This window comes from Arachis ipaensis, chromosome B3 (genome assembly GCF_059453495.1).
Source record: "Arachis ipaensis isolate K30076 ecotype BB chromosome B3, ASM5945349v1, whole genome shotgun sequence".
NCBI lineage: Eukaryota > Viridiplantae > Streptophyta > Magnoliopsida > Fabales > Fabaceae > Arachis > Arachis ipaensis.
In genome coordinates, this window is record NC_142438.1 from 40,973,173 (window position 1) to 40,989,356 (window position 16,184).

Genomic DNA, 16,184 nt, shown 5'->3' on the forward strand with positions numbered 1-16,184 from the left:
ACTGTCAAACCAAACAATAAAGTTATTTTCACTCAAAGCTAATGGCTATGGTATTAAAGAGTGCAACAGCTACTTCGGCAAATAAGGCAATGATTTCTATCACTGAAGATCATATCAACAAGTCTTATATACGAAGTTCTGTTCAAGGAAGAAGGTAACCGATTCAACATAAAAAAACATAGCCTTTGCTGATATAACTTTATTTCTTGTTATTGAGTGTGTTCTAATTTTTCTATTTTTAAAATTAAATTTATATTGAGAGATATAAAAGGAAAAGTGAGTTAACCATACAAAAATAATTTTATACTTTTATTTGAGTGATTATTTTCGAAAGTGTACTGAAATTAGAGTATACTTGATTTTCCTTATTTAAGTTAACACTTAAAAGTTACTAAGTTTGGATAGCTTAGATTAGTGATAAAAGTGTGAATATCTTGAAATTGGTAATTATAATCAATCTTGCTTATAGTAAAAATTTTACCAATGTTTATGGTAGAAAGTAGAAATTGAATGTAGATCGTATTGCACTTCGTAACCAAACCAGAATATATGTTTATGGTAGAAAGTAGAAATTGAATGTAGGTCGTATTGTACTTCGTAACCAAACCAGAATATATCGTGATGTTATTCATTCTCTATTTATCATCTCTGCATCATCATCTTCTGTTTCGATACTTCGAGACAAGACAAAAAGAACAAAATAATCTCCTTATCTGCGTGTACTGCACAATCAATTTTATAATCTATCAAAAATAGTTTCTTGATTTAACCTCTATTTTCAACTCACTTAGGAATCTTCCATAATAATAATAATAAACACCCAAGTTAAATTTTAAGAAATTTTATATCAAACACTTTGCTCCTCCAATAAATTTCTATTTTCTAGAGATCTTCAGAAATTAGTCTCATCAGACAAAATTATTCTTCTGTTATTTTAAAAGATGAGGGCAAAACACCATAATAAGCCAACATCACTTTAAATTTACGTATATAAGCCAAACTGAAATTCGATTCAGCAATGAGCCAAATCGTATTTTAATGTAATTCGAACCAGGCTAGTTCGAACTGCATTTAGCAATAAATCGAACCAGGTCAGTTCGAATTACCAAGAAAGACTTGAAGCTAAATCGAACCAGCCTGGTTCGAACTAGCATTGCATGTAATTCGAACCAAGCCAGTTCGAATTATAGGTAAGTTAGGTCTTCAAGTAATTCGAACCACCCTGGTTCGAATTACACTTATGCTGGGTTCTTAGTAATTCGAACCACCCTGGTTCGAATTATTAGTGATTGGGCTATATAAGGAGTTTGAATCAGCCTCATTCAAACCATTCTCACCTTCTACTACCCCACCAAATCTCAGAGAAAACGACCCAGATTCTCTCCGACAAAGACCTGAACGGAATACTCTGCTGATGGGGGACGATCCGGCACGGTTATATCGCTTGGACGGAGTCGCCCATATAGCTGGGGTCATCAACGAGGAGGTTAGTACGGAAATAACTTTGTTCTACCGGTACATGTGAGTTAGTGGTTTTGCATGCGGGTTAGATGGTGGTTTAGTTGGTGGTTTATGTTAGTGGTTTATGTTAGTGGTTTCTGTTAATGGTTTATGTTAGTGGTTTATGTTAGTGGTTTATGTTAATGGTTTATGTTAGTGGTTTATATTAGTGGTTTATGTAAGTGGTTTACATTAACGGTTTATGTTAGTGGTTTATGTTAGCGGTTTAGTTGTGGTTGTTTTATGTTAGATCTTTCATGTCAGTGGTTTATGCTGGTTTCTTATGTTAGTTGTTTATGCAAGTGGTTCTTGTTCTTGGATTTTTAAGCGGTCATATTTAGTACGAATTTTGGGTTTATCAATTATCGTGTTGATTATGTTTGTCACTGGTAATTAAGTTGGTTCTAATAATGCGGTTCATTTCTTCCGCAGCCTCAGCGATGCATCAGGAGCATGCGGCGGCAGCAGGGCATGCTCTTCTATGACAGATACGTTATGTACCTGCAGATGGCAGGTCTTTACCATCTTGCAAGGCTGAACGATAGATGGTTCCGGTTGGACGAGGCCCTTGTCAGTGCGTTCGTCGAGCGATGGCGTCCGGAGACGCACACGTTTCATATGCCGTTCGGAGAGTGCACGATCACACTCCAGGACGTGGCATACCAGCTGGGTTTGCCAGTGGACGGGCGTTACGTCAGCGGCTGCCTATCAGAGTTCCAGATATACATCGAGGGTGGCCGTCCAGCCTGGGTTTGGTTCGAGGAGTTGCTTGGAGTGGTACCTCCTTCTAGCCAGGTTCAGAAGTACGCGGTCAACTGCAGTTGGTTTCAGGAGACTTTTGGTGAGTGCCCGGAGGGAGCTGATGAGGATACTGTGCGTCGATATGCCCGTGCGTACATCATGATGTTGTTGGGCACGCAGCTGTTTGCGAACAAGTCCGGCAACCGCATTCACATCAGATGGCTTCCGTTTGTAGCTAGGCTGGAGGAGATGGGGACCTACAGCTGGGGTTCTGCAGCACTGGCCTGGTTGTACCGGTGCATGTGCCGAGTGGCGAACAGAAATGTTATCAAGCTAGCGGGCCCACTTCAGCTACTTCAGTCATGAATTTTCTGGCGATTTTCTCGGTTTAGGCCTGCAGGATTTGAGACGTTCAGCTGGCCATTGGCCTCGAGGTACTGTACTAAGCCTTGTCTATTTCAATTTACTATACATAACTACGTGTTCATTTATAATGTATTGGATACCCTAAGCACACATTTAAGTAGCGGTAAGACATGTGCATGATGCAGGTGGTCAGGTTACATCCCTTCCAGTAGCGAGAAGAGTCCTAGAGTTCAGATGTGGAGGCTCTGGATAGACCGGTTGCAGGATAGAGAGGTCAGTATGTTACTTAATAAGTTTCTTTATTTAACCACGCTTTACGAGTTGGGTTCATGAGTTGCCCTGACACTGTATAGTTCTTGGTGCAGTTTATCTGGATGCCGTACAGCAGCACCGACGTACTTCAGGTCGTGCATCCCGAGGTTTTGGAGCCTCGGCATATGGTGCTTTGGCGGTCTGTTACGTCGCTTATCTACTTTGCCGTCATAGAGTGGCATCAGATAGATAGGGTTCTTCCGCAGTTTGGAGGGGTGCAGCCCCGTCCACATCCCGCCCTGAACATCGACTTTCTGATGTCGAAGGACGGCAGAGGCGGCGATCGATGATTCCCCTACCATTTGCAGAAGTGGCATCTCTATTGGGAGTCTCGTACGGAGAGCGTGCTGAGGTTCGATGTTGTTGCTGACCCTGGTCCGTCGCATGAGTTCCTGGAGTGGTGGAGTCAGCATGGGAAGAGGTTCTTGTCTCCGGATCCGCAGTTGGGAGATCCAAGAGCCGTTGCTATTCCTGTTGAGGCCTCACAGCGGGGAGCTGGGCGAGTTCCTGAGATGGATTGTCCTGACGACGTGCCGGACAGGCGGCGGGTTGAGAGGAGAGCTCGCGTGGGAACACGGCGTAGCCAGCGTGACTGGGGGTGGCTTGAGCGTGCTATGGAGGATGATGACGAGGCCGGCCCCACTGGGGGTCGACGACGAGGCCAGCCAGGCAGAGGTAGAGGGCGTGATGCGGTTCATGCCGCTGCGCCTGACCCTGAGGACGATGACGATGATCAGAATGGGCCCGAGGGCGGGGATGGTGCAGGGGCGGCTGCAGTTGCTGGTTTTAGTACCCAGGATGGGGTGCACGGAGGTGAGTGGTATGGCTCAGGGATGGGTGACGGGACTAAGCCTAGTGACGCTGGACTTGGGTCGGGACCTTTTGGACATTACTTTGTTGGAGTACCCGCCGACGACCAGCCTCAGCAGGACGGCACTCCATGGGTTATTCCCGGATCACAGTGGCAGGACTTCCTTGGCGCAGATACGCTTGATGCGGACTTCGGCAGTCCACGGTTTCTAGAGGAGATTACGGCTATCATGTAGGAGGACGAGCCGGGCAGGAGGCGTGCTCAGACCCCCGGCACGCAGGCACCCTTAGATGTTGATCTGAACGAGCCTGCTACGACACCTGTAGGTGACCAGTTTGGTTTGGGAGGTACCCCACCTTCCGCCTACACCGCTGCATCAGAGTCTGTCGCCGGGCCGTCTGCCGCACCTGTCCATTTTGCGCCACCCGCACAGCCTGCCCCGCATGAAGACGCGGATGAGATAGAGGATGAGGAGCCGTTTATCCGCAAAGGTCAGAGGCCACGGGTACCCCGTCATTGTGGGACAGGCTCCCACTTGTTTAGATGATTTACTTTTCATGTATTTTGGACGTTAGGGTTCATTCATGTATGATACCCATGTGGACTACTGTTGTTACTTTAGAGCTGTTTTTCCTTGTTGTTTCTTAATCTTATTGTACTTCAAAATCTGGTATTTACCTAGTGGATTAGTGAATATGTATTATCATTGAATCATATAACACTATAGTTATCAACTTTTGCATTTATGGGATTTCTAGCTATACTCAAATTCAGAAACAACTTTTTTCATTACTAGAAGGTGAAAAGATCAACAGATTACATAAGTCCTCTAACATAACATGTAACAGGAAAAATAAAAATCAATAAGCACTAACAGTAACAACATCGCTACTACTGGCCCCCCGTGTGAGACGATCCTCCAAGCTGTGGGCAACTCCAACGGGTGTGTCCGGGTTGGCGACAGAGGCCACACCTCTTTGGCCGGTTCGGATCTGCCTCGTCCATATTCGTCCGTATCCTAGTGGATCTCGGACGACCCTCTCTGGCACGCCTCTTGGCAGGGTCCGGAATCACGGTGGGCCCGTCGTAAGGTGGCCAGAAGCCCTCCGGTATCGGTGGTGTGAATCCCATCCGATACACACTGAATACTGAACTAATCTGATACACGCTGTGAACATAAGAGGACCAGGTAACCCGTGAGTAGGCGCAGCATGCAAGTGCGTGCTGGCACGGGAAATGAAGCGCCTGGAAGTACCCGTAGTCAGAGGTCCGAGAGGCAAGCGATACTCTGTAGGTACCCAATGAGAAAGAGCCCGTCGGAGTGGTCTCTGCTACGGTGAACTCGGAGTTATCCCGGTCATACAAAGTCACCGTGAAGCACCTGGCCGTCTTCAAGTTGGCCTCTATATACACTTCACCAAGTACTGACTGAATTGTTGTCCGGTTCCCATCTGGGCCTCAGCCTCTCTCCCCTTGCGAACAAAGAGTTCCGCAAGCCTTCCATATGTTGCCTTCACCAGAGAGCATACAGGGAGGTTTCTGACACCCTTCAGGATTGAGTTCACACACTCGGAGATATTCGTCGTCATGTGACCGAATCTCCGTCCCTCATCACGATGCTGAGTCCACAAGGAATAATCAATCCGGTTCGCCCACTCACACATCGCCGGGTCTTCAGACCGAAGAATATCAAACCAGTAATCAAACTCAACCTCGATCTTGGCATATGCGGCATTCACTAGAAGCCTACGTGCGTCTTTGCCCTTGAAGGTAAGGGCAAAATTAGCCGCTACGTGTCGAATACAGAATGCACGGTATGCAGATGGAGGTAACCAACCTCCGTCCGAAGCCTCAAGCGCAGCCTTGATGCCGTTATGCCTGTCCGATATAACCAGAAGACCGGGCTGCGGTGTCACGTGCTGTCGAAAATGGGAGAGAAAGAATGACCAAGACTCTGCATTCTCACCTTCTACTAGTGCGAATGCAACAAGTAGAATGTTGGAGTTCTCGTCCTGTGCAATCGCGATGAGCAAAGTAACCCCGTACTTCCCATACAGATGGGTGCCGTCAATGCTAACTAGGGGCTTGCAATGGCGAAATGCCTGGATGAGCAGTGGAAACGTCCAGAAAAGTCTGTGGAAAAAAGCTTGAGACTCTTCTACTTGTCCACTAACTCGAACGGGGCTCATCCGTAGGATTGCAACAGTACCGGGCATCGTCAACTGGACTCCCAAAACCCACCTGGGGAGCTCGTTGTATGACTCATCCCAGTCACCGTATACGAGGGCAATTGCCTTCTGCTTCGCCATCCAGACCCTCCTGTAAGTCGGCCTAAACCCGAAGTGTGTTGCCGTGGCATTTAGGAGCACCTTGATGCTGATGGATGCATCAGCCCTAACCATTGGCATAATGAACGCCGAAATCACATGATAATCCAAGCTCCTGTGGTCACTCGAGATGGAGGTCGCAAGACAAGTGTGAGGTCCATTGTACCGTTTGACCTCCCAAATGTCCTTCCGCTGCCGCAGACTCAGTCGAATCAACCATGTGCACCCATTCCCAAACTCAGAACACTTGCCCACATAACGGCGATGATCAGACTCCACAACCTTGTACTGTACCCCTCGCCGGATGCTGTAAGTCTTCACACTTAACAGGGCCTCATCTTTATCCTGAAATTGCTGACCAACCTGAAACTCTGTCAAACCAGCAGTCCCTTCAGCATCTCTAGCTCCAAATCCAACAGAGTGCCCTGAAACACCCTCTTGCCTCATGGCATCCAGGTCCAAAGAGAAAAAATATGGTGGATACTACTGTGTGCCAGAACTAGAACCACCGACCGCCAATGCAGGCTCAGTCGCTCCAACCTCGTCGCCGCTGTCATCCTCAATCATATCCGGCTCGACGTCGTCCTCCTCTACATCACCCAACACTCCGTCTCCGACGCCAACCGGTGGTACTCCCTGTAAAGCGTTCGGCAGAATATCAACTGATCCTACCACGTCGCCTACTCAATCATTGAGATCAACAGCAAAAGATGGGGAGGCGACTGGTTGGACCGCTGGCTCGTACACAGGGACGGACGAAGAAGCAACGGCAGGCCTGGAACTGGAACCGGCCGCCACGGCTTCAGTGGTGGCATTCTAGTTCGAACCCCCTGAGCTGGATACCACATCAACCAGCTTTGCCAACAACTCTGGTGTCCTCACCTCGGGAAACTGCCTCCGACATAGAAACATGACTTGCAGGTCCTCATCACTACCAATCGTGAAACAATCATACTTCACAGTATCCTGCAAGACAGTGATTGGAATGCGATAGAAAAACTTCTTAACTCGCTTCGCACCTTCCAGACCAAGTTTCATCAGCACAGATCTAACAAGGTCATCATAGCTCGTCGTTGGTTTCACGACAATACAGAGAGGATCCTTATCTGTAAACTTCACACCGGAGCGAGTTTTCCTCTTAATGGATCCTCTGTGGTGAACCAAAACCACAAAACTCTCCTCACTAGCCATCTTACACCCTCTAATGAGAGCAACTCATGTTTACAACCATATATATACTGCACGGTCTACCACTAAATCGAACCAGGATTTGTGTAATTCGAACCAACTTGGTTCGAATTACTTGATGCAGCGTCTCCCCATATAATTCGAACCAGCTTGGTTCGAATTATGTACTGCAGTTTCTTCCTCTGTAATTCGAACCACCCTGGTTCGATTTACTTGAACCAACTTCTCTCTATGTAATTCGAACCATCCTGGTTCGAATTATTAACGAATGGAGTTCGAACCATGCTGGTTCGAATTATATAAATATAGGGTTTGACTCATTGCTGAAACGAATTTCACTTTGCCTCATTTAGGTAATTTGTAACTTCCCTTGGTTTATTCTAATTTTTTGCCCAAAAGATGACTAAGTTGTCTTATAATGATATATTTTTCAACTTAATTGTCTTATAATATTTTTTTTTTAACTTGTTTATATGACACGCATATTAAAAACGTAATTGAAAACAACGTAAAGACCAATTTATCTAACATGAGCAATTGTCCAAGTCCAAGACCTCAACAAAATAAAAATTTGTTAAACACTAGACTTGTAAGACTATCGACTCCGAGGCCTCCTCCCCTTCTCAAAAAAAAAAAAAAGAGAGAGAGACTATCGACATTTTATCTCAAAAGAATCTTGGACTTGAATAGAACAGAATAGTTACTGACACGTTTATAAGAAAAAGAATGAGCCACTAAAGTGGGGGGAACTCATAACTCACATTCTCCTTCCCATGTAATGTGGCGGAAATTGCTGCGTATCAATTGGTAAACTAATATTTCACTAAAAAAGTGTTTATTAAGCTTATACTTGAGGAATAAATTTAGTTCAAATGAACATCTTGGCAAAGATAGAACTCGCCTACTAAAATGCAGATCAGCACTAGCCACAACCATGGACTATGTATTTATTTAAGGATTTCAAAGTGGTGAGAGGATTAAGGAGATCCAAATGAAGACATTAAGTCGATCATTTCCCAACAATGATAAAACAAAGATTATGCTGTTAGGTAAAATAGACAGTTTTTACAAAAGTGGAAAACACAACCACCATTTGATTAAATAGAAGGCCACAAGTTGAACACAGTGCAAGCAGCTCACATGATTGTCACAGCAAGCAAGATCAACAAACAAATCTCATATTACACAAACATGTTTTCATAGAACAAACTATTCCTTCTTTAAGATGGTTTTTCTAAATTTCATCACAGATGAGGACAAAGAGCTAGTATGAGGAGGGATAATGGGCCATAGCAAAGGAATGCGATTCGGTGCAGGACCAACAAATTAAAGGACATCATTCATTATAACCTCAAGTGTTGATGGTACATTACCAATTTCAGAACTGGTATGAATTATTGGCTATTGATTGAAATTACAGATAAGCATGGCAGGAATCCTAGAATTTGTGGAAGAATGTGCATAGTATGATGAGGAAGAGGTAGAGCTCCTCAACTCTCTCAAGTCTATTACAAAGTGATCATCAAACCCTAAGTCCCTGACATAATTCTTACCCACCTAATTTACCTCAGTTCCCTCCAACTACTCTCTAGCCGTTTTTTGTGACCTCAGAGGCCTCTTAACTAATTCAGCTTCTGTTCTTTTGGACGGCAGTATCCTATTCTGGTCTTTACCCTCTTTATGCTATACACTAGCCCAAATCTTTCCCCAACAGGATTTTGGTATACAAGAAATTAATATATAAAAAAGAACTGAAAGGAACATTCTGTTCATGTGAAACCAGAGAAACAGAAGATAAGCTTCCACAATGAAGAATTCAATAATTTTACACATGTGACATATCAGCCGGGTATGAGATGTGGAATTCCCAAAAGCAGGGTTCTCATGGTCTCACCTCTTAATGAACTTGGTTCAAGGAATGGTTCTCACCTATGCTATATCAGTGAGAGATACAAGCTAGTTGCTTTTAAACAGTACTGAATATTATTGTAACTACAGGAGAAAGACAGACAAATAGACAATTTCATGCCCGCATAAGAATAACTTCTAATCAAAATATTCCCTACAAGTTAATGAAATCAAACACACAATTACCCAATTTCAAGGGAAACCAAACAAACTTAAAAACGACTCACATACGTAAACCCCAGAACAACATAGTTAGAATAGCCACTTATTCGTTTCAATTCAAACTACAAAATTACCTAAAAATCTCAGATTATGCATTTTAAAAACTACATTGTGCATTTGAAAGAGCTCATTTTATTCAGAACAACTCATTATCACTAAGTAAATCACTAAATCCCAAAGGAAAAATCGATTTTCCCTGGAAATTAAGCTAATCCACGCAATTAACCCGTAGGATACTCATACCACACTATCAAACTAACCAAAATACACATAACGGAAGAGAAACAAACACCAAAAATCTCAGATCCAGTCACTATAAAACCATGCGAATTCACCATATCGTCAGAAATTGCAGAAATCCGGAAAGAAAAAACAATAAAAAGCTAATTAGTTAATTCATTAATTTATAAATTCATCTGAGATAAGCAGGGATCTTGATACGGACAAAGAGCATGCTCATGACGTAAGAAAGGACGACGGAGGAGATACCGGCGGCAGCATAGGAGGACTTGACGGTCCTAGGGCGGTTACGGTCAAGGGCGAGGTCAAGAAGTATGATCCCGATGCCTCCAAGAAGGAACATGAAGCCGGACGACAATCCCTCGATGATGTACTGCCCGTTAACGCGTCCGGACATGAAAACGACGGGTCGTACGGCGCCGGTGTAAGGGTCCTGCGTTGACCCGATCCCTGGGGGCTCCACGATGATGTCGTACACGATTCCCGAGACGACCATGAAATAGGTTAGGAGGACGAAGGCAAAGACTAGGTTTGGGGATGGGAGGGAGAGGGAGGGGAGTTTCAGGCGGAGGCGCGGTGGACGCAGGAACGAGAATGGCAGGATGCGGAGGATGTGGTAGATTGGATCTATGGAGGTTGTGGTGGCGGAAGAGAGGGACGACGTGGAGTAGTCGCCGGTGGCTTGGGGTTGTGGGTTGTCTGATTTAGCTCGCATTTTCTCGGGTTGCCTTGAAGAGGAGAGGAACGATACTAGTGGAGCTAGTGTGGACCGACCGACTGAATGCTTTTTGGATGCTTTACACTGGAGAGGGTTTTTTTTCTTTAAAAAATAGTAAAAAAACACTATTTAAATACACTAAAATCAATTAATATTTGGATTAAATAAATATGTTTTTTAATTTATTTTTAATATATATTTTATATTAATAATTAATTTTATTTCTTAAGTTTAGTATATACCTAGTACCGTTAAAAATGATATTCAAAAATTTATATCACTTAAAAAAATTAAGTTAGAAATATACGACTAGCAAATAATTTTTAAAAAAATTAAAAATTTAACAAAAATAATGATATATTAAATATATATTTAAAAAAAAACATTTTAGATATCATATTTTAATATGGTGTAATAATAATTATTAGAAAAATAAAATATATTTATTTTTAAAATTTAATAATTTCATACCAGACAACTTTTTAAAAATTTTTATTATTATATTTTTTAAAAAATATTTTATAAATTGAATTTTGTTATAATTTTTTGTATATCTTTTAAGTAGTTATCCAAGTATTTTTATAAAAATTTAGATTAAATGATCAAGTTATTTGCTAAATACAAAAATCATTTGATACTTATAAAATATATTATATTTTTATATTTCTGTCACATTTTAAATTATTCAAAAATTTATTTATAGTTTGCATTTCATGTTAAATTTATATACTTCCTGTATTGATACCAAAAGAAAGAATTTTAATATAAAACAAATAAAAAAATATTTATGTAAAAATTTACGTAAATTCAAAAATTAGCTCTTATGCGAAGGGATATGTTATAAATATAATTATTTATGTATTTTTTTATTAATTTAAACTTTAAAAAATAGTATCTCGACAAATATGTGAGGAACTATTTTAATAATTTTTTTTAACATTTTTTTTTGTAGTTTTGGCATATCAGTTCAATAGGTTTGTTCCATTTTAATACTCTTAGATAATTCTTTGGCTTGAAACTAAAGTTTTGATTTTGGAAAGTTTTTCTGTCTAATTGTCTCCATTTCAATGTGAATTGAGAGTTGAAATCAAAATTTGCATGTACAAAACATATAACAATATCATAAATTTTAAATTAAAATTTAGGATTTTTTATTTAAATTAAATAAATATAGTATTTACCAATTTAAATAAATGTGGAAGAATTTACCAAAATGCGTAATTAGTCATATCTCGAATACAGAGAGTAACTTCTAAAAATGGTCACATCTCAGGTGCACTGACCTCGTTTTGTGATATGGGGTCTGTGAATCATATCCCGGGTGCACCCGAGATATGAACATGAGCGCATCCTGGATACACTGCATCCGAGATATGCTTATATTCTGATTTCGACCAGTGCATCCAAGATACGTTCGAGGATGCAAGACGGTGGCATTGCATCCGAGATATAGTCAAGATTATAATTAGGAGCTCAGCACCCAAGATATGTTGTACAATAAGTCTATTTATGGAGACCATCCCAATACCTCCTCTCACACAATTCACACAGTGATGAAGGAGTGATTTTTTAGTCTGACAATATTGTGATGTTGCGCACTTACCGGGTTGATACCCTAGATGCGCTAAAGACGGTCATGTTGAGCAATATGGGAGGAGTAGGAACAAAGGAGGTTGGGAGGGTTGCATATAGATTTCTGTATGCGCTTTCGAACAGTGGATTTACGAACCGGTTATTCTGGATAGATGGGGATCAGCATGTGAGAGTAATGTTCGACGTACATGCACGACTGATGCCCCAACATGTGATGGAGTTGTATGCTGTGGTCCGTGATGTAGTTGTTAGGGGTGGGTCGTCTCCTTTGGCTCCTGAAGTCGTGTCGCTCGAGGCGACACCGATCCACTATACCCAACCTCATGATAGTGCCGACGATTCCGACAGTGAGGGCAATTCTACCAATGTTGCCGAGTCCAGGTTGTCAAGCGATACAGTGTCAGAAGATGAGTTTGTGCCGGAGACTCCCAGTGGCAGCATTGGTAGGTTTCTACTACCTCCCCTTTGGCCATTCCTCGACTATCGGATGTTCCTAGCCATTATCAGACGTTGAACTTGGATGCAATGCACTCGGACAATCTTTTGAACGCTGGGGACATGGAGGATTACAACACGGATGGTGGGGTGGAATTTCAATTGGGCATAGGTTCAGCAAGCGAGAAGCAGTCCTAATGGCGGTGAAGAACTACAATATTTGACGGAATGCGGAGTACAAAGTACTAGAGTCAGATAGGCTAAAATATCACCGTCGATGCAAGCAATTCTCCAATGGTTGTTCGTTGAGTCTTCGTGTGGCATTACGGCAGAACTTGAAACTGGTATATTTTACATTATATTATGGATGCATTAGACTCTATACATTTGTTTTTTTGTTTAGCATGTTGTTGACATTAGAGCATGATTCGTAGGGAGGTACGTCGGTTCGGTGGATCACATACCTGTCTGGCACCAACCATGTCTTAGGACCATGCGCAACCGGATAGTGGGTTGATTTGTAAGGTTGTGTTACCTATGATAAAGACTGATCCATCGGTGTCTATCTTAGTGTTGCAAAGTGTTGTCCATCAAAGTTACCATTTTAAGCCCTCGTATCGGAAGGTGTAGATGGCAAAGCAAAAGGCGATTGCCAAGATCTATGGCGACTGGAAAAAGTCATACAATAGGATTCCGACGCTCTTACAAGCTTTGCAAGAGTGCCTCCCAGGTACAATCCACAAATGCATTGCTGTCCCTTATTACAACAGGAATATGGTTGATGGAGAGTGGAGTGAGTTGTATAAGGTTTTTTGGGTATTTCCTCTATGTATTGAAGCGTTTAAGCATTGCAAGCCGTTTGTATTAGTGGATGGAACACATCTATACGGCAAGTTCAGGGGCATGCTTTTAATTGTTGTGGCTCAAGATGGTAACAACAATATTTTTCCCATAACTTTCTCATTAGTGGAGTCTGAGACAACGGAGTCATAGTCATTTTTTCTCTCAAATTTGAGACAACATGTTACTCCACAGCCAGGAATCCTGATCATATCAGATAGATCACAGGCCATTCGAGCCGCTCTCAATGCACCTCATAGTAGATGGCATCTTCCGTCAGCATATCATGCTTATTGCATCCGGCACATGGCTTCAAACTTCAATTCCAAGTTCAAATCGGCCGAAGGTAAGAGGTACCTTATAAATGCGGCGTATAGTCTGAGTAAGGAGGGATGTGACTGGTACTTGGATGCCTTAGGCACAATATCCCGTGAGATGGTAGATTGGGCTCTTCATTTCAGGAAGAATTTGTGGTTGCAACATTGCGACGAAGGTCGTCGGTATGGTCACATGACGGCGAACCTATCAGAGTGTATAAATGTCGTGCTGAAGGGAATGAGGAATCTTCCGGTCGCAGCGATTGTTCGGGCAACGTATGAGAGGTTGCAATAGTTGTTCGTGCGCAGAGGACGTGAAGCACATGCTCAGTTACAAGGTGGATAGATCTACTCGCAGCGGCTGTTGACAGTTATAGATAAGAACAGAGAGAGCCTGCCAATGTTGCGAGTCACCCATTGTGATCGTAGGACATCCGTTTTTAGCGTGGAAGAGATGGATCCGATGGATGGTTGGTCACAGACTTCATATCAGGTTCGTATGACCGAGCGTACATGCGACTACGACCTGTTTCAGTCATTGCATTACCCATGTCGACACGTCTTGGAGGCATATGCAGCTGCGAGTATTGAGTGGGGTCATTTTGTGGACCCTATGTACACGATGGCCTCTGTATTCAAGGTATACGAGAGGGAGTTTCTGCCGATACCAGACGAAAAGATGTGGCCTCCATGGTACGGTGCACGCCTGAATCCCAACTCAGCCATGAGGAGGAAGGCATCGAGAAGGCCGGTATCCACTTGGATCCGGAATGAGATGGATGCCATTGAGCGTGTGGAGAAGAGATGTGGGCTCTGCCGCGGAGAGGGCCACACCAGACGTGGGTGTCCCAATGCGCCCCACTCGGATCCATGACGACGTATGTAGTTTAGGGTTTAGGCCTTTTTGTTCCAATGTTGTCACTTTGATGTACTGATTGTTATTAAATGTGTTTAATGTGTAATGAAGCATAATTTCTGTATAGCTAGTTATTTTCTATTGTTACAGGACCATTTTTCATCTACAACATTACAATATTTTCATAAAAAAAACATACACCAAAATGGGTAAACAAATAGAAGCATATTGGATATTTTCCCTTATCTCGGATGCAGTGCCCTCGTCCTGCATCCTCGCACTATTTCGGATGCACTGGTCGAAATCAGAATATAAGCATATCTCGGATGCAGTGTATCTGGGATGCGCTCATGTTCATATCTCGAGTGCACCCGGAATATGACTCGCAGACCCCATATCACAGAACAGGGCCAGTGTACCTGAGATGTGACCATTTTTAAAAGTTACCCTTTGTATTCGAGATGTGACTAACTACGTATTTTGGTAAATTTTTTGACGTTTATTTAAATCGGTTTTATTTAATTTAAATAAAAAAACCCTAAAATTTATGATTAATTTGATGAAAAAATTATATAATTTTTTTAAACTCCAAAATAAGATAATGTCTGTACCAAAATAATGCATGTAATAAGGCAAATAAAAGTATAAAATTATCTTTTAAATAAATTGATTTTGATTAAATATGATGTAATTAATATGTGTTCTATAATTATATTTTAAATTTATGAATTAAAAAATTTATGTTAAATTATAAATTTTAAAGTTATTATTAATATATATTTTTTAAATTATTATTGTTGTGATACATTTATATTTTATTTTGTTTTTTAGAAATATGGGGATTGATTCATTTTTTTTCTATGTTAGACATTACTTCAGTCCAAAAACAAAGAAAAAAAATGAGTCCAAGGTCTGTCTAGACAATGCAACTTAACGATGTGAACTATTGTGAAGTTCTGTTAAAGTATTAAACCAATAAATTTATTAGCTGGGGCTCACTCGATTGGCTTTTCGGCAATTTCGACATCATATCAGGGCACGGATTTTATGTGCCGTGTGTGTTTGGCTGACCGGTGTGCATAACCTTAATTTTGGCTGACCGGTGTGCCTGCTGATGAGAAGTCATTGGATTATATATGCCTTTTAATTTAACGGTAGAGATCTTTCTGAATCTAATTTAATATGATTAGCTAGTTAATACTTTATGCTGTTTTTGTGTTAGTGGGTCACTTTATAAATATTAATTTTAAGATGGTTATTATTGTTAAATTTAAAATATTTTGTAGTATTATATCAAAAAATTAAAAAAAAGCAGATATTTAAATTAATTCAAAACTGATAAAATTTTGTTGGGTAAGATCTTTTTTGTTGTATTATTTTGCATAGCCAACAGAGATGCGAGCAAAAATTCGTTGAACGCCGGAGTGGGGGCATCAAGCCAGAGTGGGAGAGGATGGTACTTCACCTCTGATGATGGCCTAACATGTGGGCAGAATGGTTTTTTGGCCAATATTTTTGCTGCCAATGCGTGCATGACCCTTCCTCAGCATGGTCTTTCACCTCCGATGACGGCATCTCCAACCCGCAACCGCGTCGGTAGACGACAATATTTCAGGTGTGCAGCAACGCCTCGACAACAACCATGGAGCAGATTCCTCGACGAGGAGGATTAGGTGTGGTAGGGATGAGATTAAGAGGGAGATGCTGTCCCGTGTACGATAGAGCAGATACCTTCCTCCTCTTGGTCGTTTTCTTAGCTTCCTTCTCTTCTTCCGCCGTTTGCAAGCGCACCGCGCCTTCTACTATCTCC

At 41.9% G+C, this 16,184-nt stretch overlaps 2 protein-coding genes and 1 pseudogene across 2 annotated transcripts; 2 read left to right on the top strand and 1 right to left on the bottom strand.

Moving 5' to 3' along the window:
- Positions 1 to 3,209: 3,209 nt before the first annotated feature.
- Positions 3,210 to 4,411, top strand: LOC148570395 (uncharacterized; annotated as a pseudogene).
- A 5,059-nt stretch (positions 4,412 to 9,470) lies between these two features.
- Positions 9,471 to 10,424, bottom strand: LOC107630356 (Oligosaccharyltransferase complex/magnesium transporter family protein). The gene has a single exon (XM_016333459.3). The coding sequence runs from the start codon at positions 10,328 to 10,330 to the stop codon at positions 9,788 to 9,790; it is 543 nt and encodes a 180-aa protein (XP_016188945.1). The 5' UTR covers positions 10,331 to 10,424; the 3' UTR covers positions 9,471 to 9,787.
- Positions 10,425 to 12,991: 2,567 nt separating this feature from the next.
- On the top strand, positions 12,992 to 13,813 carry LOC148570396 (uncharacterized). The gene is made up of 2 exons (XM_088507029.1): positions 12,992 to 13,292; positions 13,401 to 13,813. Exons 1-2 carry the CDS (start codon positions 12,992 to 12,994, stop codon positions 13,811 to 13,813), a joined length of 714 nt encoding a protein of 237 aa, XP_088363155.1.
- The last annotated feature ends 2,371 nt before the right edge of the window (positions 13,814 to 16,184 follow it).

Bases quoted from the DNA above. Each gene is read 5' to 3' on its own strand.
- LOC148570396 (XM_088507029.1), top strand. From the start codon at position 12,992: ATGGCAAAGCAAAAGGCGATTGCCAAGATCTATGGCGACTGGAAAAAG. The intron at 13,293-13,400 runs GTAACAACAATA...CTCCACAGCCAG, and splicing joins AATTGTTGTGGCTCAAGATG to GAATCCTGATCATATCAGAT.
- LOC107630356 (XM_016333459.3), bottom strand. From the start codon at position 10,330: ATGCGAGCTAAATCAGACAACCCACAACCCCAAGCCACCGGCGACTAC.